The sequence below is a fragment of the Rissa tridactyla genome, chromosome 4, assembly GCF_028500815.1.
Source record: "Rissa tridactyla isolate bRisTri1 chromosome 4, bRisTri1.patW.cur.20221130, whole genome shotgun sequence".
NCBI classification, from domain to species: domain Eukaryota; kingdom Metazoa; phylum Chordata; class Aves; order Charadriiformes; family Laridae; genus Rissa; species Rissa tridactyla.
The window spans coordinates 72,082,061-72,106,326 of NC_071469.1; the positions used below are offsets into that span (position 1 = coordinate 72,082,061).

The window sequence follows — 24,266 nt, forward strand, 5'->3', positions numbered from 1 at the left end:
GCCTTGCACTCCCCGAAAACCAAGATCAGGACACCAGCTACAAGAGCTGGCAAGGGCAAGAAGTGGAAAACATCACTGCTGACAAGTCTACAGGGATGTACTGCCACTATGTGACGCACGTTGTCAAGAGCAACTTAGCCCTGCCACATGCAATTAATCATCATTAAGAGCGTGGCCTCTCAGCACGAACCCTGACACAACGGCAAGATGGTTTCTACCACAGGGACAGTCTCCGTGAGAAGCCAGAGAGACCATCCCACCACGCAGTTCTTGGCACCAGAATAACCGGGTATCTAGGAGCACCTCTTGGGGCTTTTTGGTAGCAAAAAGGGAAACCAAAACACAACAAAAATGCTCCAGGGTAGTCAGCACAGCTTTGCTGAGAGACCAAGTGGGGCATTAATATGACACATGACAAAGAGACTTGGCTTAAAGGAACCACAGAGGGATGGAACAGAGAAAATTCAGAAAGAGATAAAGATGGTGTGGCTACAAAGATGAAAGACAGGCCCGACTGCAGCCAGCCAGTAGCAAGCGAAATGGTGACCAACAGCAGAGGAAACCGCCAAATGCGAAAGGCAAAGCCAGGTACTAGAGCATTTCCAACCTAAGTACCCACGATCAGCCCCTCAGCGTGTCATGGGCCCAGGTCTAAGAAACGGAGAGCCTGCAGAAGGATCCCTCACCAGGCCAAGTCCACGTGCTGCTGCAGGTCCCGCAGCGGCACTGGGGCAGCCTGGCAGGTCCAGCGTCAAGAGGCTTCAGAAAGGACGTCCGCCCACCGAGCTAGTGTCTCTGCAGTTGCGGCGAGGCAAAGACTGCAGGCCGGGGTAATACCCATCACTAGGACCACGATCAGAGTTGAAAAACCACTAGATTTTCCTTCAGGCACATGAGGTCTTCCCCAGAACTGAAACACAAGCCCCAGATGTGCAAGTTAAATTCTTCCGCTTAGTGCAGACCTCCGCTTCTGTCTGCCCTAGAAGAAAGGCCGTGGCGCGCATAGCTCCCCCTGCTTTTTCTCAACTATATGAGTTGATCTAACAAAAATGTCTCCTCCATCTCTAAACCTCGTGTTGCCTGTTTTCTTAGGCCCCAACAGCTCTAGCACCGCCGCTGCACATTGCATGCCTTCACCAAAAGGTAGCGCCAGGCATCCCAGCCACCTCCACCACCACCTGCACATTCACTGCCACAGTCGTCTTCTGCCCCCCCTGCTCTGCCTTGGTTTCAGACCTCCCCTTCTAGCCGCAAACCAAGCCTGCAAATGCAGAAAATCCTTCAAGCTCTGGGCTTGAGGTCACACACCACCTGCCCTTCTCCAGCGGCACACAAGCTCTCTTGCTGCTTGAAGCCCTGGCACAGGCTAACCTCCAATTTAAGGGCAAACTTCAACACGATCTGTTCATCTTTCATTGACCCTCCCCCCCCCCAAAAAAAATTAAAAAAAAAAAAATTCACGAACAGCAGTAAAATACATGTTGGGTCTGAGCTCCCCAGGGGCCTCCTCAGAGCTACTGACCTACAATTCATTTGGTGCGGAATTACAATTCCTCCCGCACAGCCAGACCGAACCTGAAGTCTCCCAACGGTAGACCGGAGGATGCAGAGCACGCGGGGCTGCTACACAGCCTCATCGGTTCAAAGCACACGCTCAGAAACACTTACAGGCAGATGGTTTGAACACCAAAAGCTTAGTAGCACTTGAGTGCCTGGGCCTGATACATACCACAGCAGAGACACGTTAGTCCATCTTATTTGGAGGTTACTCGCCCACAGGACCCTCGCTGGTCGCTTTTGGGCCTGAAACTAAAATAGTTTTCTTAGTGATCCTTAAAAAAACATCGCTGCTCCCTTCTGACCGGCTCAGACCTTACAAAGCTAGTACTGACCCTAACCCACAACCTCATCTCGGCACGTGCGACCTGCAAAGGTGAGCACAGTTCACACTAGTGTTCTCGAGACACTTCCAAAATTCAGAAGTGTTCATTTAGATCAGCGTTATACGCAGGGGTCAGCAAATACTGCTATTATCGAGTCTTAGTGACAGAACCCTCCTGGATGGCGAAACGGGGGGATGCGTGATTTAACACAAAAACCGACAGCCCAACTGGGCAGCACCCATGGATGTTTCTTGCAGGCTAACACAATCTGCTTCTACCAATACAAAGGTAGATGATTTCATATCCGTCGGTCCTATCCCTCCAGCTGCTCTGAGAGCTGGATTTACCTATTTCTCAGGGCTGTGAGATGCTTTTACACTGCAGCCACCGACACAGGCAACGTCAAGTCTTCCCACTCACAAAGCCAAGCGTTTGAGAGCCCTGTGCTCTTAGAGAGACAAGCACCACCACGAAGGACCAGGCTCCTCCAGTTCCCATCATTAGTGCGTGACAGGACCTACCCCACCAGGTCTCCTGCAGGGCTGGATGATGTGTATGGCTAGGACCGAGTCTGTGGGCAATAAATACATCAATGACTTTGTGGAGGTGGAAGAGACCTTTTTAATAAACAGGATTCAAATAAAATAAAAAAAAAAAATCCCTCTGAACTGCCACTGCGAGAAGAGTTCAGATAACTAGCACAGAAGATGATACTGTATGTGCACAACGGAGGGAGAAGGGAAGAAAAGAACAAGCTGTCACCAACTTGATCAGCTTCCTCAGTAAATCAGCAGAAACCAGCTCAGCAAAACTCTCCAGATAAAATACTGGTGGATCCATGAGAAACAACTCAAATCAAAATAAAGAGAAATCCCTACAATCGGAAGGCGCTACATTAGAATAACCAGCGAAATACTGAGTGCCGCTGGAGCCGCAGCAATGGCAGGGAGACAGGTACGATCTGCCCGTCGTTCCTGGGGTCAGGGATAGCCACACAGCGAGGGACTCACTCAATCCTGTCACAGGCAGCGTGTGTGTGTGCTAGAGGGGGTGTTGGTGGCAGGGAGGTCAGGCTATCGAACGAGGTGGTGGTGTAGTGGCAGCAACGGAGGGTGAAGGGCAGCACTCAACGATGTCAACTCCATCTTGCTCTGGTGGCTAGTGCAAATAGTCGTCTACTCTGGCAAAGGAGCAGGAGCCCAAGCCCACGCGAGCCATGAGCCGCAAACACTCCGAGGCCTGGCCCAGGGCAAGCATCAGCGGGGGCTGCTTTGGCAGGTTCTGAGATTCTGTAGGGGCAAAAAAAGAAATCTGTTTAGAAGAGGAGTCCTGGCTGCATGCCGGCTCACCTCTCTGTCCCACCTGGGCACCAAGGCCAGCATCCCTGGCAGAAGATGCTGGCTCTGGAAGGAAGCTACTCCACACACCCCACCACCCGTGACACATCCCACGTGGGGCCACAGCTCAACAGGGCCTTTGAGAAAGTGCTGCTTTGGTGGCCAGAGCAAGAAAAAGGCAGTGGAGCTCCTGCTGCCTCAGTGTCTGCCAGAAAACCCTCAAAGCATGAGAGATCAATGCATGGAAGAACAAGAAAAGGCAGGAGAAACTGGCACCAAGTGAGAGGCAACCTCTCCCACTCTCCCACCTGTGCAAGTCTACACAGTAGTCCAAGCCCTAAACAAACTCACTCACTGGTCACTGCTTCTTTTCATCTTCATGTTTGCTATGCATGCAAGAGGGGATCCTCATCTGAGCTAGACAAGGTGTCTTGCGACCTGTGTGATGAAGCACGTCCAGATACCGTCTTTCACGTCTCCCTGATGACACCCCTCAGCAACTTGTCCATGTCTCTCAAGCACCGGACCAACAACGGCTAGAACTGAGCCACCCTGCTGGACACCTGCCCATGCTGACTGTCAGGGGAAGGGACTCTCCTTCCCAAACCATGTCATTTCTGTTCCTTTACTCAGACAGAACAGGAGCCCTCAAGGCTTTGTCCATCAAGCTGTTCCTTCCCCCAGAAGATAATCTCTAAATCTCCTGGCACATTCAACGTGAGGTGCACAGACCTGCTAGGAAATACATCTGGGCACGGCGAGGTGGACTGCGCACAGGACCAAGCCTGGGTTTCTGAGGCAGAGAAGGTGTCCAGCGGGCAGTGTTTGGCCGGCTGTGGACAGACCGAGCTAACCGAGACTGCGGTGTGTCCTGTGAAGTCACCTGAGCAATGACAAAGCATGCGCGGGGTCTGGTTGACGGGGCCGAGGGCCCTGCCTAGAATGAAACAAGCCCTTTCTTGCAGAGTGCTGGCAGCCCGTTACCTCACTATCGCTATAACCGTTTCTCCAGCACGGAATTTTCTGTAGCTGAAGATGCCAGGAGGGTCAGCAATGACATGGCAACTCATTGATTGCAAGCATAAGACTTCCATCAGGGAAAGCTACTGCATTTACTACACCAGAATCAAGGTAAGAGAGTAAATGACGACAAGGAACATTCTTGTCCAAGGAAAATGGGAGAACAGGCACAAACACTCAGCTCTGAGGACACAACGGAGGGCAAGAGACTGCTCATACCTGGATCCAACCATGATCCATCCTGCTGACGCAAGGAGCAAAGCTCATCAGAAGAAGGGGAGCTGTCTTGCTAGCTGAAGAAAACCAACCTATAACCAGACCTCTGCGCAGAGCGGGGTCCTCTCAGCACAGTTAGGACCATAAGGGAAAGAGCAACAGGGCTGGACCACTGCAACAGCCCCGATTCCAACACTGGACTGCAGGCAGCCAGGCTCTCTGGGCTCTAGCAGGCACAGCACATGATGGGAACATGCAGAGGCAATGCTCAAAGGGAAGACAGACCCACTTAACTCTACATGTCCAACACAAGATCGAAGGTAACTGGAATTATGGCCCCCCTCGACTTTAGAGCCAACGCTACAGAAACCTGCTTCACTTAGGAGCTGCTGCGACAGAGCAACTGCATTCCCTACCAGAAAGCAGGACGATGCCAGGACAAAACTCTGCCAACCCAAACAGCTTGGAAAAGACCCCTACTAATGCCAGCGAAGTGATTCAGCTGGGTTCGAAGGAAGAAGAGGGGCAGGAAATGCATCAAAGAGGTCTTGGCTTCCTCAGTAAGCAGGGGAGGAAAATCCCAAGGAGCATCCTTGGAAGACGACCCAAGGAAGGGAGCCAAAAGAAGATTAGTTCAGGTGGATCTGTTCCCTGCAGGCTTCCCTCCCACCTGCCTTCCTGCATCACTGCCCTGTCCCCAGCAACAGAAAGAGAGGCAAAAGCTAAACACAAGTATTTCTGAACTTTTCCTAACACTCACAGGCTTGTCCACCACAGGACAGCCCTCGCGAGCAGATACGTCCAGTGGTAGCGCTCACAGAGGAACCAGGCCTTACCCAATATAGCACTATTAAGAGCAGCACACACGGGTTCCCTCTGGATTGGGTCCAGCTGTTGACCAACGGGGCAGTTCCAAGGGTCTGAGTAAGCTAACAAGCTAAATGCGTCCTGTATGAGAGAACAGAAAGGCACGGTAAGGTCATGCATGGCTGCAAACACACAGGAAAACCTCCAAGTCCATCAGCCGGGGCACCTCCTGCCATCGCCAAGGTGACAGGTGCCTACCTCCTGAAAAGAAATGGCCCTTTTCTTCTTGGCAGCAAGGGACCACACTGGGCCATCAAGATACTGGATTAAAGAGGGTGCCCCCTCCACCTGGCAGGGGAACCAGCACGGGAAGGCAGGCAGAATGTCACCTGGAGAGAAGAAGAGCGAAGGCAGGCAGGAGCTGTATTTCTTCTCTCCTCTGCTGAGAACCGGGTCTAGATGCTCTATGTTCACTGAGTTTCGACCTCTGATCCCCTCGTAGGCCCCCTCTTCCTCACCAAGTGCAGAAGTGAGGGCCACCCATAGCTCTGCAAGAGAACCCACAGCCCCAGTTCTGGCCCAGAGAACTGCTGTGAGGCAGCACAAGGCCCAGGCTTACCTGAAGCATCTTTTTGTGCACTGTGTTCTTCCCATATTCTCTGCAAAGCTGCTCGCTCAGCATCTGCAGCTCCCGTCCAAACTGGATCATTCGCTCCGTGGCAGCATGGTTCCCTCCACAGAGCTGCCTCTGGGGGCAACTGTCTTCTAGAGGAAAGGCAGAGGAGAAGTAACAGTTACCTCCCATTTCCCACCACGGCCCACTCTGTGTCATGCTACCCCTAAACTCCTTCCCCTTCTGGAGTGGGTAGCTGCTCCCTGCTCTGAGTTTATCCCAGTGGAAGCTTCTTCTGATCCCTGCACTGCGACAGCCGAAGTGGTTTTTTCACAGCGTCCATCAGGTACAGGAAAAACTTGAGCTCAGTTTGTTTAATGCCTGAGGACTACCTACAAATCAAATACTCGGAGAGAATCACGGGAGCTCACAACTCCAGCTGTGTTACCCTTTTATCTGTGTGAGACAGCGGACACAACACAGAAACCCCTGGCCTAACAAACCCTGGGCTGAGAAAACTTTCAGTCAGAGATGTCAACACCACCAGCTTCCCAGTATTCCGTGGCCACAAGACCCATTATAACTGGAGGAATCCCCAGTTTCAGAGGCATCCTCCTCCTCCTGGCTAATGCACCCGCAAACAAGACAGCTGTAGCTGACCACACCGTGGTGAGGACGCTCTGTGGCTGGGCATGAGCTGCCTTTCGCAGCTCAGTTCCATCCCCCAGCAGGAAGAAGTGCCAGGACTGCTCCGAGCTGGAATTCATGACCAAGCGCTGAACAAACCTTTGACTCCTATTGTTTCCTCTGCTCCACAACGTCCCCAGCACCGCTGGGGATGAAACTATGAAAAGCCAGACCTGGTTTTAGTTCCAGGACAGATTCATTTTCCCCGTGAAACAGGCATCCTGAAAACTTCATGGACTGGGGTGGGGAAAGAAACCCGAAGTACATGTGTTTCACCGCAATCCTATCCCAATTTTAACTCTCGTACCTGCTCTATTTCCCTTTACCCCTCCTGCCTCTGAGGCCCTACCCATGCTGGATTCATCCGTCTGCAGGATCTCTTCATGTTTGTAGGTGCCGTTCATTATCCTGGTGGATGAATTTTCCAGGACTCCGTTGGGGTAATGCTCAGCCTCCATTTCCATCTCGCTGTCACTGAGGTGAAAGGAGGAAAGAAAGGCCAAGATGTCTAAATTAGAAAGGGAAGAAATGAAGAGCTCAGATGCCAAATGATGCCCAGCAATGGCCAGTAAACCAGGAAAGGTGCCAGATGGGACTACAGGGTGCCAGATGGTCTGATTCAGTATAGCAAAAAAATGGTGAAGGCTTCTGATGGCAACTTATGAAATAGGGTTCTGTGCTGAAAGTGGCTGTCATAATTACAGGTGCAGAGTGCTTATCATTTTCCCTTCAGGAAGCAGTCATCTCTGCGACAGTGAGCAGCAGCCAGACAACAGATAACATCCTAACATACCAAACGGGAGGGAAATCTTGGCTGCGGTAAGCCATCAACACTTGCAAAAAGTGCAATACAGAACACAAGGGCTCTAGGCTTAAATGTTCATGACAGCAGTCGGGATAAGATTGCTGATTAACTGAAACGACGAGAAAATCTTGCTGGGACTTGGGCTCTAGATTTAAAAAAAAGAACCATAAATCCAACATTATCACACGATTCCGGTAAATGGAGTCTGAACAAGTGTTTCTCGCTCGGTTACGTGCTGTACGGCCCTCAAGGGGTCACGACAGAGACGACAAACTGTCCTGCAAACTGCGCTTGGCACAGCCCTCAGAGGATGAGTGCCAGCCGCAATTAGCAAGAGATTCTACTCATCACAAGGACATCCTCCGCTCCAGCAGGACCCGAGACAACCCTGCAACACCCACCTGGTAAGTGGGCCCAAAGGAAGCTCCGTTCCCACCTCAGCTCAATATGCTCCACGCTCCAGTAAACAGACTGCCTGCCTATGGCTCCCGGGAGAAGGGAGGCTTTCTACAGGTCTGATTTGCTTGTCACAAGTAGAAAACTGTTGATTTAGAGGCTCATCCGGAAGCAACTGGGCAACAGGTAGAGGTAGCCCAAGAAAAATACTCATGAGGGCAATGCACCAACACAGTTGTCCTGGGCTGAGCGACACAGGACTAATTTACCTTCTCATGCCGGGGAAAACTCCACTTTTGAAAGACACTAGCATCTGAATTCGTGAAAATATTTACTTTATAGCCACCTAGGCCATGTGGGATTCAAGGTCTCAGTGTTTTCGAGCCTCGTCAGGTGCAGGGATGAGGAGGAGCGAGGCCTGCGAATTTGACCCAGGCTGGCCAACAGGATGATTTCATACCACGAATGTCACATTTGATATAAATTAGGAAGTTTGCTGTGTAGTCGCTCTCTCTCCCTTGATGGCGGCGGTCCAGAGAAACCCCTTGCCCCCGTGCTGGAGCCCTGAGCCCAGCAGAGTGGCTCGAAAGTGGGGCGGAGTGGCTCGAAAGCAGCCCAGCAGAAAAGGACCTGGGGGTGTTGGTTGACAGCCGGCTGAATATGAGCCAGCAGTGTGCCCAGGTGGCCAAGAAGGCCAACAGCATCCTAGCCTGTATCAGGAATAGTGTGGTGAGCCGGACTAGGGAAGTGATCATCCCCCTGTACTCGGCACTGGTGAGGCCCCACCTCGAGTACTGCGTTCAGTTTTGGGCCCCTCGCTACAAGAGGGACATTGAGGTGTTGGAGCATGTCCAGAGAAGGGCTACAAAGCTGGTGAGGGGTCTGGAGGACAAACCTTATGAAGGACGACTGAGGGAGCTGGGCATGTTTAGCTTGGAGAAGAGGAGGCTGCAGGGAGACCTCATCACCCTCTACAACTACCTGAAAGGAGGCTGTAGAGAGATGGGGGCTGACCTCTTCTCCCCGGTGACAAGTGATAGGACGAGAGGAAACGGGTTCAAGTTATGTCAGGGGAGGTTTAGAATGGATATTAGGAAACATTTTTTCACTGAAAGGGTTATTAAACATTGGAATAGGCTGCCCAGGGAGGTGGTGGATTCACCATCCCTGGAGGTGTTTAAAAAAAGGGTAGATGGGGCACTTAGGGACATGGTTTAGAAGTGGCTTTTGTCAGGGTAGGTTAAAGGTTGGACTCGATGATCTTAAAGGTACCTTCCAACCTCAGCAATTCTATGATTCTATGATTCCCTTCCTCCCGAAGCCGCAGCGCTGGCAGGGTCCCACATTTACTGTCCACTGCTGGGAGCGCACAGCTTCCTCATGATATAATTGGCTGAGTGTAATTCTAGTGTATTTTATATTAGTATTGGGATTAATACTGGTTCTTTAGTATTATTGTTAATTATTTAGTCTTATCCTATTAAATCTATTTATATTTCAACCCTCCGGTTTCCTTGCTTTCCCCGATTCCCCTTTCCAGGTGGGGAGGGCTCATCGGGTGATAGAATAATTATGGAAACAACAATTGATTGTTATGGGTTTTCTCAAACTGCAACAGCAGTAAGCACTCGAGCTGCTGCCTCCCCCAGCAGAGGGCAGGGGGGCTGCTCAGCAGCAGTCACCAACTGGCTGAGGCAGCAGCAACAGCTCAAGGGGAGAGCTTCTGCCCAAACTATCCCGTTGGGATCTGATGGCACCAGTTTAGTGGCACAGCTCGGTGCTTGAAACAAGAGCATCATAATATTCCTTATGAGATGAGCCTCTGAGCCTGGCCAGAGCAGGGGAACCGGGACAGGCTTCTGGCTGCTAGGAACAGTAGTGACCTTGTAGCTAACGAAGGGTCACTCTGTTGTTCATAAGAGCAGGACACAAGACCCTTCTGGCTCTTCTGAAAGCAGACTGAGCCCTCTCCCACCATCTCACCCTCCTCAGACATCTACAAAGGAGAAAAAAATACCTGGTTTCTTGGTTACTCGTACTACTGTGCTGCTGAGATTTGGTAGAATCTGTAGAATTGGACTCAGAGTAGTTCACAGATGAGGGAGAGGAGGAGGAGGAAGATGAAGATGATGAACTCAGTGTTGGGTATTTACTGTGACTCTGTTTGCTTTTTGTGGACATGACTCCATTGCTACAGGTTGGACTATCTGCTCCTGAAAGTCAAGAAGAAAGGGAAAAGTGAGACCAGACTGACAGTATCGCTCTAGTGTGAAGTCAACAACGAAGTCAACAATTTAGCAAGAGAGCAGACCCCAAAGGAAGAAAGCAAAATAAGACTGTGGGACTTAAATTATTATTCATCGTTCTTAAAATTTAGTGGGGTTTAGAGAAAACACAAATGAATATGGAAGGAAACCACTGCTCACCAGCAACGTCTGAGCTTAAGGAAATTCCAAAAATGGGCTGGAAATAAGAGACAGGCGGAAGCAGCTCACACAAGCACAGAAATTACTGATGAAATATGAAGCATAGGTGGTTTGTAAAGGGGTTTACAAACTCTCTTCTCACAAACCCAAATATTTCTCAGAAACCCTCTATCCAGGAAAACTATGAGAACACAGGTGAAAACTGGACCACAAGAACTCTTTGCAAGCAGAACGTTCCAGGCTTTCCACAACCTATCTTGTATTAGGCATACACCGGATTCACACAACGCTCAGCAAACAAGAATCCTCTTAAAAATCACAAGCTGACCTTCCTCGTTCAGAAGAACAGACATCACTGAAAGGAGAGTCAGGCCTGAAATCTCATCCTCTCCCCTACCAAAGGTGCCTATCATCAAGCGGTTGAACTCACTGACGCTGGACACAAACCTTTGGTCATTACCACAAGTTTTATATGGATTCAAAAATTACCGGCTAAACTTGCAGGGGCTATTTAATACCAAGACAACTACAAATCATTAGGGGTTCAAATAATATTTTGGAAAAATCTCACTATGGGCTCGTCTTCTTCCTAGGCAACCAACATTGACCACAGGATCTTGACTAGATGATGTGACGGAGGCTGTTCCTCCAGAAGTGATGGTGATATATCCAAATTCATCAGCTGATCCCACAATCATATTTATAGCCAGGGAATTTATTTATATGTTTATCATGGAAACACAAAGATTCAAACAAAAGGCCACTCTGCGCATTTACATGGCAAAGATGCAGTAGATCGTGCCCAACTTTTTTTTCCTGCTTAATCTTTGAAATATGACTGATGAAATTATCACTATTTTGAAAGCACCAAGGTCGGACAGAGGGAACTGCGGAAGGTGGTTGTCCCGTGGATGGAGACAAATATATATGAATGCTGCCTTGTGTTGTAGGATTTTTTTTATGTGGGCATCTCCTGGTTGAAAACGGGTATTACCAGGAGCTTTTATGGGCTGACGGGATCATTCCGACTATCTAGTCAGAGAAACACACCCAGGGCTTCTCGCAACACAACACAGGAAAACAAAGATACTGGCTTGGGAAGGTGAGTGACAGCTTGGAGGCATTCAAGTAATTGTCCACCTTTCCCTTAAATGTTTGCCTGTCCACTGTTTGTTGCACGCAGCAGTGGGAATACCCAAACCAAACACACTCAAATAGACGGCTGTGAGCAGCTCAAGGCTCAGTGAAGCAGCTCAGAGTGTTTTCCAGGGGCTCTGCTCATACTCCCTGGCCTACTCCATCTTCAAAGCTGGAGTCAATAATTACGTAGGGAAGATAGCTTGGGTGTCCTGGTTTACCTCGTTCTTTCCGCTTCAAATCCTAAAGTTTCATTTCCTAAACTGCAAAAAGTTGATGCTTCAGTGATGGGTTTTGCAGGGACATAACTGTTCCCTTCTCACACGTTTAGAGCTTGCAAGGTCCACGGAGTCCACGGGGGAGGAAGAAGCTCTCATGCAAGGCATCCCCTTAACCTTTCGCTCAGCCGGCCAGAACAGTGCATCTTCTGCTCGCTCCTTACGGGAAAGCAATTCTTCTGCAGGCTCCAAGGAAACAGGTTTTGTTTTCCAGACCTCCTCTTACAGCTCGGGCAGTGAAACACTGAGTCACTAGCGCCTGCACTACAAGGCCACCTTCAAAACCTTCTTTATTCTGAAAAAAACCTGCTCTGTAGACAATTGTCTGTGGAAAATAACTAATGTAAAATCGATTTTGTAACAGTACAGAGACACCCACGACAACAGTATGTCCTCTCAGCTGGATATCAGAAAGGAACGGAGCATTTCAGAGAAAGATGTACAGAAAGTAGCAGGTAATGGACAGTAGCTGACCTTTAACATTTGCTCTTCTCACCAGGAGACACAGAAAACGCACTTACCGGTACTATGAACGTGTGAGTTGCTTGATCCATGTCTAGGACTTAAGCTGGGGGACCCGGGGTAACTGTCCTGGGATCTGGGGCTGCGGGCACTGAAACAACGTACTTCACTGTCTGTCCCATTCACCATCTCCACAAACTGCCGACACCTGATTTCATAGGAGGGAAGAAGGAGAAAAGGGTGCGTGACAGCCAGGATGCTCTGCGTTGAGGTTTCCTTTGTTACTGAGCGGAGAAGTCCTAGAAACTGCACAGGAGTTAAATCTCTTGCCTTCGAAAAAGACATTTCAGACTCCTGGTACCTTTGTATTGCCAGTGCTCTGATAATGCTATGGGAGGAAGTAGCTCAGAAACTGCAATTTTGATGCTAACAAATGGTAAGACATTCCCAAAAACCAAGTTTATTTCTATATTGCTAAGAAGAAGCAGTTCCTTTACAGCATGCTTTCATCTCCACTATCTCTGCAGGAACCCCAAAACTCGACTGTGGGGTTTTTTTTCAGGGACATCATACTAAATCTGCCAAACATCGTAGTTGCCCCACCCCACCATCAACCTAGAAATGCTGGTGGCCAACAGCAAATAGACAAGGAAGGGTAAAAAACGGAATATTCACAGTGACAGGGCAGTGAGGACAGCTGCCCATTTGGCTTTACTGGGAACCGTCCTTACACATCTCAGGAGGCTGGGGAGAGCCACTCTGTACGGCTGGGAGAACTGGGACACACAGGCACTTTCTCCCTTTAATCTCTACCCCAAATAGCCTTTTTTCCATACATCTGCCTTTCTAGGAACCTTCCCAGTGACTGCCACCTGCTCCAGTGTGGCAAGATCTCCACAAGACAACTAAAGGCCATCTGTGGAGGAGCTTCTGGCAGTTGGCGGAGCTAAAATTTCACCCACCTCTGCCTGACCTCATGAGGCAAAGCCATACTGGGTCTGAGCAGCAACAAAACAGCTCTGCCTACATTGCTACAAGTACTGTGCAAAGAAGCGAACCTGTGTCCTCTCCCACCTGCTCCCAATGGGATCTCAGACAGTTTAAATTCAGACCAAGGTGTGCAACCAGACCGGATGGCTGGAGAGCCTCTTTCTTCCCTCTTTCATCTACACATTTCAGCATTAGGGAGTATAAAGCTATTCATACTTACTTTAACATGAAGAGCAGGTTGGGGTTATGTTCTAGGAGGCCAGGATAGAGCTGCTGGGTTGCTTCTATAGCCTCTCCCACTCTGCCTGCTAATACTAGCTTCTGTATTCCTGAAAGCAAAAGGAGACCTATTGACACACAGGACCGGCCAACAAGAACGGCCAGAAGAGTCGTCTCACACTTGCCACACAGCTCCCCACTACCACCTTGCACAAGGGCTAGGGAGAACTGGGGACCACATTGAGAAAAGGCTCCAGGGAGACCTTAGAGCCCCTTCCAGTATCTGAAGGGGGCCTACGAGAAAGCTGGAGAGGGACTTTTTACAAGGGCATAGAGTGATAGGATGAGGGGTGGTGGCTTCAAACTGGAAGAGGGGAGATTTAGATGAGATATTGGGAAGAAATTGTTTGCTGTGAGGGTGGTGAGCTCCTGGCCCAGGTTGCCCAGAGAAGCTGGGGCCACCCCATCCCTGGAGGTGTTCAAGGCCAGGCTGGACGGGGCTTGGAGCAACCTGGGCTGGTGGGAGGTGTCCCTGCCCAAGGCAGGGGGGTTGGAACTAGATGATCTTTAAGGTCCTTTCCAACGCAAACCATTCTATCATTCTATGAGTCTGTGATTCTATTTATTATGGATTAGGATGAGGAAAAGCCCGTGAAAATGAGGGAGAATCTCTTAGCAGCTCAGAAACATCAAGAGTAGAAGGATCTGAAAGATGAAGTGGGTGCGCTGGGGTGGGGTGCTCTGGGACTTTAGTCCTTTAGTCACAGAACTATGCAGTGATGCAAAAGAAAGCAGGACATGACAACTGGATGGGAGCAAGGAGGCTGCTGGGGAAATGACAGTTTCAGAGGAGAAGCCCCTGGGTCACCCCCACATTACGTCCTCTGGCTGGTTCATGCTTAGAATTGTACGTGTGGCTGTGCATCAGATAAGAAGAGTATTCTTAGGGGGTCTGTGGGCTTAAACCACAGCACAGTAGTGTTTCCCCTATATCCCTACCTCTAAGTAGAAGTAATTATATCAATAAAACTGGGTTCCTGCAAGTCCCACCTCAAAGTATTCCCAGAGAAGGAACCTGAGCTTGGCCTGCAATGAGGATGTGGCACCTGTAAGCTGGCTCCAAGAATCAGCTACTGACCAAGCTAGAAACCGCTCCACGAGTTGTACACTTCTAGGAGCCGCAAAGATATGAGGCAGAAGCCATCTATCATCCTGGGTGTTCATGTCCTGCGTACGTTCCGTCAGTGGGTCACAAGACACAAGTGCAAGACTTAACTTGAGATCCCACCCATGAACACTCAGAGAAGCTGCTGATCTACAGAGGTTCACGTTTTGTTTTTTTTTCTAAGTGCCCTTAAAATAAAAAACTACGTGGCCTTAAAACTAAAAATGCAATGCACTTCTCTCTGTTTTTCCAGGACTCCTCACAAACAACAGAGAGAAGGTGTTGAATTGCCAGTGAGGCGCTTTGCAAGCAGAGGCGCTCGTAACAACAGGCTGTGACTATTGCGAGCCATGAGCAGTTCAAAGCCCAGCCCAGTAATCCTTGTTAGCAATCCCCGGTAACAATCTGCTATGACTTGTCTTGGCTCTCACTTCTCAGTGTCTATTTGCTTGTTATTGTAGCTGAAAGCTAAACCCAAAGACGCGGCGCTCACACCAACGTGTGTTGCACAGTCTCCTTCATTTCGCGCTCTGTTTCTTCTACTTACTTGCACGTCCGTTTTCATGTCTCGCTGCTTTTGACAGCTCTCTTCTTTGCCTTGTTTGGCAACTCTCACAGATGTCGCCGCCTTTTATATTTTCCCCTCTTTTTGTTTTCCCATCTGTGTTTTCCTCACACCTTTTATTGAAGCCCCAACTTCAGAGCTCTATATTCCTTCCTTCCCATCTGCCTCGTCACCTGTCCTCAGACAAACGAGATCACTGTCTCGCGTCCCTCCCGTAAGGCTTTACCAATTAAACCCGCACCAGCAAGAACACCGGCTGGGCTCAGGTTTGCATAATGCATGGTCTAGAGAGCACAAAGCCCATCAGCACTAACGGGCAGCAACTCTAAGTTATTTTGGGTACTAAGCAGAGTCCCCAGATGAACCCAAATGCTGGCTAAGCGTGTGTAATGTATGGAGTGAGCTACAAAGGGCCACGATGCTCCTGGTATGTAACAGTCACATGAGAAACGGTTCACAAAGGGAAGGGAAATGTACAGAGTGGGATGTATTCAACAGCCAGGAGAATGCAGAAAACACACCAATGTTCTGTGACTCTGCAGTCTGAGCCTGTGAATAGAAAAGCTAAAAAACAAAACAACCCAAAAACCGCAGAGCAGGAGAACGCTGCAAGCCTTATTCTGCAGGAACCAAAAGCACTTACGGCCGTACCCACTGAGAGATGAACCACTTTGTAGGAAAGAGCAGTAACCGAAACAGACACAGAATACAAATCCTCCACCTAGTGTGAGCTAAGCGTGTCGGCTGTGAATCTGCAAAACCTTTAGTATGCAAAAAATTTACCTGATGACTAAATGTGCAAAGGGACTGGGAGACTCGTTAACTCTGGGAGCTGTAGTCAAAATGGATCGATGTGTCTGGGTCCCTGTGACCATGATAATGAAACTGCCCCTGCTGCAACACGCTGCATCGCAGAACCCAAATCCAAAGGGATGCTGATAGGCAGTGACCTCAGTTCAGGCAAGTCCAAGGTAATCATTCTGTTCTCCATCAGTTTGGCACTACCTCAAGAAAGCACCTTCTGCCCTAGATATCATGTGTAGCCTGATGCGTGAAACTGCTGGTCTCAAAGCGGAGAGCCACCTCAGCTCTTCCTTCAGCACAAGAAAGACATGGACCTGTTGGAGCAGGTCCAGAGGAGGCCACGAAGATGATCCGAGGGCTGGAGTACCTCTCCTACGAGGACAGGCTGAGAGAGCTGGGGTTGTTCAGCCTGGAGAAGAGAAGGCTCCAAGGAGACCTTACAGCCCCTTCCAGTCCCTAAAGGGGGCCTACAGGAGAGCTGGGGAGGGGCTGTCTGCAAGGGCATGTAGCCATAGGACGAGGGGCAATGGTTTAAACTAGAGCAGGGCGGGTTTAGATGAGACATTCGGAAGAAGTTCTTTACACTGAGGGTGGGGAGACACTGGCCCAGGTTGGCCGGAGAGGTGGTGGAGGCCCCATCCCTGGAGACATTCAAGGCCAGGCTGGATGAGGCTCTGAGCAACCTGATCTAGTTGAAGATGTCCCTGCTCACTGCAGGGGGGTTGGACGAGATGGCCTTTAGAGGTCCCTTCCAACCCAACACATTCTATGATCCTATGATTTCAGGATTCAGCTATTCATTTTCAACAAGACTGAGGGAAGTTAACCAAGTTGATCAGAAAACTTACTCTCTTCAACACATGCAGGTGATTTCTCAGAGCAGATAGACAATGGAAAGAATTTTCAGGCAAAGATGGCAGAGGGTGGAAGGGACACAGTGGCGATGGGAAAAGTGCTCCAAGCAGCAGTCCCCAAGCTCTACTGACCCACAGGCAGGAACAATAAGTCAGTAGTGTGCTGTGGACACCTTTGTGCTGTGGTGGAATAACTTTTCTACTTCCACAGCACTTCATTCCTCTGCAGAGTCCCGAAGGAAACATGTGGCCAGCATGCCACGTGTTGAGAACGACTCCCCAGGGGACTTACTTTGTCTATTCTTTATTGAGGTCTGTTCTTCCTGGATTGTGGTGTCCGTGACTCTGGCAAAGGCAGTCGCTGTTGAACAGTACCCATGATGAACCAAATACGACGAAACCATGCTAGAAAACAAGAAAATACAAACAGATGACGAGGCATTGGTAAAACAGGGTAATCACAGTGGAGAAAAAAACATCAACACAACAGAAGCTGCAATTTCAGTGACCGAACTCAGCTTGCTTAGGCCATGACCAGGGTCCTACTTCTGGGTCCAGACAGTGTAAATTTCCTAGATAGGTAAGAGAGACTCTAATTTCACCTTAAGGCAGAAAAATATAAAAATAAAAAGATTTAAGACTCCCAATGCATACACAGTATTTATTTTATTAGTGCTGCCCAAGGGTCACTTGTAAGAACTCAGTACTGTGTCACTGCCAGTGACATCCTACAGAGACACAAAATGTGAAGCTCATAGAGGATCGTGGCTTTTAAGTAGATCGCAAAAATAACAAAACAAAACAAAAAAACAAGACTCTGGTCCTAAATTTCTTCCATCATTTACTTTGCCAGAAATTGTATCTTTGGTAGTTGAATCTCCTTATGAATTCTACACATCTCTTTTGTCTGCTGATTTACAAACAACAGACTGTCAGCATTGATTTCACAAACACTAACACGTTTTTAAGTTGTATTTTCGAAAAACGCTGGGAGGGGGAGGTAGTATCACTGTCAGAACACAAAACCAACAAAAACGTCTTTCTGAACAGACCATTTCTAAAGCATTTGTGCCTTCCCAGGATATGGCGGGTAAATGTTAATGCTCACTGGATTTTAACAAAACCTAAAAAGCCAGCACAAGATTTCCAAGCTTCTAGTGATGAATCCCAAAGTCAGCTTCTCAGGATGAAGCTGGTATTGATCCCACCAAGTCACAGCTCAAAACACGCATTCAACTTAGCTACGTGCAGTTCAAGAAAGAAGTACTTTATAAGTCAGCAATAATTTTCAGGTGTAACACTCTACGCAGGTGTGTAATTCTTAAAACTTGTTTTAAAAACAAGTGTTTCTGACCGCTGTCGGTACCAGACGTGCCCTTGGCATGGGTGTAACGAAGACGGGTGTAACGAAGACAGGCATAACGAAGCGCTTCCCTCCGCGTCAGGCACAGGAGCCAGGTCACCCTGGCTCCGCCAGGCTGAAGCACTGAACACCGCGACCCAGGCTGGCAGGGACGGAGGGGAAAAGCCAGCTCCTGCTTCAGTGTAAGTCAGTAGTCAGAGGCTGCAAAGATTTAAATGCTCTACAAAGCGGCACAAAACCTGAGCTCCTCCCTGCGCCAGTTCTGCCTGTGGCACCACAGGACGTGTCCCTGCGTGAGCACACAGCAGTATTACACGCTGGTCACTATGCCAGCATGTAATCTTCATTAATGACTAATTAATGGCTAATCTTCATTAATGACTTATCAGTCCTGTGTCTCTGCTACTTACCACAGCAGTGCCGCACACTCTCAAACATTCACCAGCTGGTTTGAATCCAAGAGAACCTCTCCTGAAGTTCTGCGGGAACTTTATCCCACTCCACTGTTGTGACCTATGTGACACGTTCATGCAGACAACACAAACCTTTCAGAATCCCAGGTTCTCCAAAGGAATGGCTTTTACCGCTTGGGAGCCACGGCTGAAACTTGTTGCGAGCAGAAGCGCTCAGATCCCAGGAGCAGCTGTCTCTGTGCTGCATCTAGGGGGGCTTCTCTCACCTAGAGCGGTCATGGTGGTGGTAGAGAGCCTTGTACCATCTGTGGCTTTTCTTCTTCAAAACAGAACTTGATTGCACACTTCTCTGTACAAATTACAGAAAGTTCTCCTTCTGCATGGCACCACTGAAGATTTTCACACAACCAACGCCAAGCCCTCCTGCTTTATCAGAAATAGGGACCTACACTGCTCCTCCTCCGATAATGAACCACACCAGCTGATCTCATCTCAGATGACTCCTGCTCGGGTTCTTCATGGCAAGAGCTAAAAAGATTAGAGATCCTGTAAGACTGTAACAACACACAAAGATGAGTTCTCCACGTGAGTCCCTTTCGAGGTTTCAAGCACTGGAAAACCTTGTCAGAGCAGCCTCTCCAGTGACAGCATATCCAGGAGTGCAACACAGATGGAGACTTCTGCCAGGCTAATTCTTCCTCTGCTCTCCAGGGAGGCACTCCCAACAGCAAACCTTCCCCGGGGACAGCCTCCCTAAGGCTGCGCCTCTCAGGATCTGCCAGGGAGGAGAGCCTCTAAAGGGAAGGAAATGCTTAGCTGCATGGTAACAAGATTAAATAAGATACGAGGAATGCTAACAAAGCCTAACATTGGCCCAAGAACTTGGAGCTCCAACCTGAAACAGGTGGACTACTAACATGAGGTACAAGCCCAGACTTAAACCTGCCTACAGAGAGGAGGAAGATGGAGAACATGATGCTGACTCTTGAAGTCCAAAGGAGATATGAGGAACTCCAGAGTGGTGACCCTGACACCTCCACCATGCACGTCTGAAGAAACAATTCTGGAGAACATAAGGAACAAACATAGGGATAAACTGGTCCTACTGCAGAAGAATCAACAGCTTTTGTAAAGGCAAGCCAGGGCGCTCTAGTGTGGTGACATTTTGGGAGGGTGTGCAGAAGCAGGCACAAAAGAGAGTCTTTTGCAGTCCACCTGGTTGTCCAAAGATATTTCACAGATTCTTTCAGCAAAGTCTCTCAAAGAAATTGCGTTACCACGTGATAAAAGGAAAAGACCAACATGGCAAAACATTCAGTTAAATAATGGGGTGGTAAAAAAATGGTCAGTTTTTACCAGGGAAAGGAAAAAACACTCTGATGCTGCGGGAACCTGTGCTATTCACATATCCATGAAACTGAGCTTGACGGACCCGTGCTCTCATCCAATGCAGATGCTTTTATGTTCAAAGATGAAGGGCGCACACTTTTTTCTGGACAAGTTGCCTTTTGAGCACTAGGAACTATTTCCATTTAAATATCAAGGAACTTCTTCATTCTTTCTCTTAAGCCAGTTTTCCAAAAGCAGATCCTGCCCTCCTACAGCCTGACAAGATGCATTGCAGAGAGTGAAACGACCCCAGAAAGTCAACAGTCCAGAACATCGGAATGAAAATTAACATTAAAGTCAATGACAGTTGCTACATCTCAGCCATGCTGGGTCAGACCAAACATCCAGTTAGCCCAGGACTTGTACCTCCCAACTGGCAGAAGCAAACGCCTAGCAAAACATCAAGGAACAAGGCACGTATGAAATGACGCTTTTCCCCCATAACCCTTCCAGCTTCCAATGACTGGTCAGATACTTCCTGTCCGAGAGGTGGTATCTCTCTACAGCGTAGCTCCGATAGATTTTTCTTCCTAATAATGTCTCCGGTAACTTTTTGAGTCTGTGCTGTTTTCATGGTATCTTATGGCAGACAGCGTGAAAAAATGCCCCTCCATTATTTTTTCTCAATGTGCCATCTGGTTAATTAACTTCACTTAGAATGGTAGAATCGTTGAATTGTTTAGGTTGGAAAAGGCCTTTAAGATCATTGAGCTCAACCGTTAACCTAGCACTGACAAAATGACCACTACCCCATGCCCCTCAGCACCACATCTGCCTGGCTTTTAAATGCCTCCAGGGATGGCGACTCCACCACTTCCCGGGGCAGCCTGTTCCAAGGCTTGATGACCCTTTCGGTGAAGACATTTTTCCTAATATCCATCCTAAACCTCCCCTGGTGCAACCTGAAGCCGTTTCCTCTTGTTCCATCGCCTGTTCCTTGGGAGAAGAGACCGACCCCCCCTGGCTGCACCCTCCTTTCAGGGAGTTGCAGAGAGCGAGAAGGTCTCCCCTCAGCCTCCTCTTCTCCAGGCTGAACACCCCCAGCTCCCTCAGCCGCTCCTCACAGGACTTGTGCTCCAGACCCCTCACCAGCTCCGTTGCCGTTCCCTGGACACGCTCCAGCACCTCAGTGTCTTTTTTGTGGTGAGGGGCCCAAAACTGGACACAGCCTTCGAGGTGGGGCCTCACCGGTGCCGAGCACAGGGGGACCGTCACTGCCCCAGTCCTGCTGGCCACACTATTGCTGATACAGGCCAGGATGCCGTTGGCTGCCTTGGCCACCTGGGCACACTGCTGGCTCATATTCAGCTGGCTGCCCACCAACACCCCCAGGTCCTTTTCTGCTGGGCAGCTTTCCCTTTAATTCTTGCAGTACAATTGTTCCTTCACTACCTTCTCAAGGCTATTCAAGATATTTTTATCACACTTCTGCCTTACCCTTCACAATCATATCCTTCAACGCTGTAGGTCTGTATATTTGTTTCCTGCCTTACACCCATCCCATACCTTTGCACATCCTGCCTTGGTTTTTTTTCCATGCTTTTCTTACTTCTACCACATACTTTTGGCGAGAAAGAACATCACGTGGTATTCACATTAAGGGTGCACCATATATTCACACAGTGACAGAATTATTTCTGTCCTCTGTTTTTCCCCGAATGAATCCTAGCATTATTTTTGTTTCCTGCTTACTAGCAAAAAAATGAGATGACATTTCTGTGCAATGACTCATCATAACCCAAAGACTTCATTCCTTCCTGGAAGGTCCCTTCTTCCCAGCCATTTCTGAACACCCTCACCACCCATCCAAGTCTCTCTACCGTCTCCTCCTCCCAAAGTGACAAACCCTTTCCCGCTCATTCCCTCTCTTCTCTTTCTTTTAAACAACTCATAATCCCCATCGGACATGTGCCCTCAGCTTCTGGCTGCATTGTCTCCCTCAGTCTGTGGCAAGGGAACTTCTCAAAAGCCTTTTGGACTTCCAAGCCAAAGACAGCAGCCCAAGAACCGTATCCACGTGTCTGCTGGCTCCTCTTTGCAAAACCCACGTCCTCTTTCTCCATGTGCCCAACGTATCTGCCCTTCAGTGGTGCTTCTACAGATTTCTCCAAGCCAGACATCAAGGTTCTCTCAGCCCATCACTGCCTGACTCTCTGCTGAAACCCTTCATGAAACATGGCACCATCCACCCCATCCACCCCTTCTCTTGATCCAAGGCAGTTTGGAGAGAAACTCTGTTCCACAGCCACAAGCTCATCTGTTTTCTCCTTGAGTCTCGTTAGGACTCTGGCTAAACATCTGATCCCAGAGACTTTCTCCACTTCCGCTCACCTATTTCTTCTAGTGCTTCTTTGACACACACTTCAATCCCAGATACAGCCTCTGCCAAGTCCCTCATAAAGACGCATCCCAGCATGACAACCTACCTGATTTCTGGACACAGAGGCAAAGAATTCAATTGGATATGGTCTGGTTTTATACTGCAATTCTCTCTAGGTCCTACACACTCCCTGGCAGGCCTCACGCTCCTTATTTTCTTGAAGAAAGATGTTATTATTATTTTCAATAGCATCTGCTAGTTGCTTTTCAAAGGCTTTGCTCGTTGCCATGAATTATCTGCAATTAACTAAATACAAGACTAGCAGAAAACCAGAGCGATCACATGGATGCGATCACTGCTGCATGTAAGTCTCCTGCATGACAATGACCAGCATCAGGTGTTTAGCGAAAGAATATAATAAAAAGGTGAAACACAGAGCTATCTGTAATCAGAGATACAAGCAATCAGAGACAGAAGCAACAGCCGTAGACTCGGGGGTTTAAAATACAACTGTGGAACTAGCCTCCATGGATTACTGGGAATATTTAAATGTGTATCTTTTAAAATCCACTTATACTGAAACGACAACAACTTCTTGCAGCAGCAAGTCCCACGGCTTCATACTCTTAGTGAAAAAAAATATTATTTTGGTTTTAAGGCAGAAGGTGCTTTTCTTGAGTTTTGAGAAACAGCGAACAATCACTTTCTAGTCATGCTCTTCGTGGTGTGAGCGACTGCCAGCCAGATACAGCCCAGCTCCCTCAGTTACCTGTTTCCAAGCCGTGGAGCCTTAGTCAGCTCTGTCTTTCTTCAGGCAGAAGATACTCCTGACCTCTGACAATTGTTCTCATTGTTCTCATCAAGTTCCACTCAGTCCTTTTTGCAATGGGAAACGCATTCAATAATCATAAATTTGTAACGTGCCATAATTGTGTTTTCGGTTAGGTTGGGTTTGGAAGCCTTTGCTTTAGGCTATTTCTTGCTCTTTGTTTCTGAATTCAGCTGACTTACATACTGGCTCTTCTCCTATGTGAGAGTTTTTATGGTGTCCTCTCCACTCCCCTTCCCCCAGTGCATCACCTCAAAGTGTATGTTCTTCCATTCCTACAAGCTTTCATGCAGTCTTTGGCTGAAAACTTCTCCCGTCTTCTACATTTCAAACAGTAGCAATCTACGTAGGAAAGACTATTAAACAACAATACAGAGGGTAGAACAAATTGAGCAAAATGCACTGACTGGCAATTTTTGCCATAAGAAAGCATAAATTAGCATTAAAAAAAAAAAAAGTATTTAAAGCCTACGAGAATGAAAGAAGCCGAACACCAGAACAGTGACTTACTTCTGCAGCATGGCTTGCCACTCGCCTAGTCTGTCTCCTATGGGAAACCGCTTAATGGTGCTCTGAATCTTCGCTCGCCACTCCCTCATGTAGTCCTCAATGTCGAACACAAAGGGCTGCTGCCCAAAGTTGGCATCCACTATCTCTCCTGGAGTCTGGAGACCCACCGTAGGGTAGAGATTTGACTGGGAAGGAAAAAAAAGAAACCCGTATTAAACCCAGCTTTCTCTTTCTGGTTCCGGTTACGTGGTTTGGTACAACAAAAAAGCTGCTCTTTAAATGGAAACATGTAATGGAATAGGAAGGGGCAACAGCCCTTCAGGTACATCTCAAGGAACCCCACGAATATTGTAGAGTTATAAAAGGTATTGCATAAAACCAGGACAATGGGTTTGATCCCAGCAGTCTGGGATCATCCGCTGTCTGTGGTCTGTCCACTTTCTGGTTTAGTTCTCTGCAATTTCTACCAAAGTTCAAGAGCCAGCTAATAATAATAATGATAATAATAAAAATTAAAGAGGCATCATGTAAATCAACAGATCTATGTGTTCTCCGCTGTTTCAACTGAACTCTCTTATTCCTTGGAAGCTGCTCTCTGAATATTTTACATCTCTGATAAAAGGGAATGGGTGGTAGTGGAGTTCTGAGGTTAGGTCTTTGATGATCCCAAGACAGCAAGATCCCTATCCACACAAGAAATTCCACTACTGATAGACAAATTTCATTTTAAGAACAAGCATATGGATCCAAACGGAAGCTTTTACCCACCACCAGAACA

General features: G+C 48.4%; 1 protein-coding gene across 4 annotated transcripts in view; it reads right to left on the reverse strand.

Moving 5' to 3' along the window:
• Positions 1-24,266, reverse strand: part of RANBP10 (RAN binding protein 10) — a 91,331-nt gene that overhangs the window by 5,677 nt on the left and 61,388 nt on the right. For 2 of the 4 annotated variants that reach the window (XM_054201471.1, XM_054201474.1), the window contains exons 6-14: positions 23,489-23,673; positions 16,957-17,069; positions 13,278-13,386; positions 12,127-12,275; positions 9,782-9,977; positions 6,913-7,037; positions 5,883-6,028; positions 5,293-5,404; positions 2,481-3,172 (exon numbers count right to left, since the gene is read on the reverse strand). In XM_054201471.1, coding sequence (XP_054057446.1) covers positions 3,042-3,172; positions 5,293-5,404; positions 5,883-6,028; positions 6,913-7,037; positions 9,782-9,977; positions 12,127-12,275; positions 13,278-13,386; positions 16,957-17,069; positions 23,489-23,673 — 1,266 coding nt within the window. In that variant the 3' untranslated portion in view covers positions 2,481-3,041. Of the gene's footprint in view, positions 1-2,480; positions 3,173-5,292; positions 5,405-5,882; positions 6,029-6,912; positions 7,038-9,781; positions 9,978-12,126; positions 12,276-13,277; positions 13,387-16,956; positions 17,070-23,488; positions 23,674-24,266 lie in introns of those variants that run through there. The other 2 variants (XM_054201472.1, XM_054201473.1) reach the window with 2 other exon arrangements.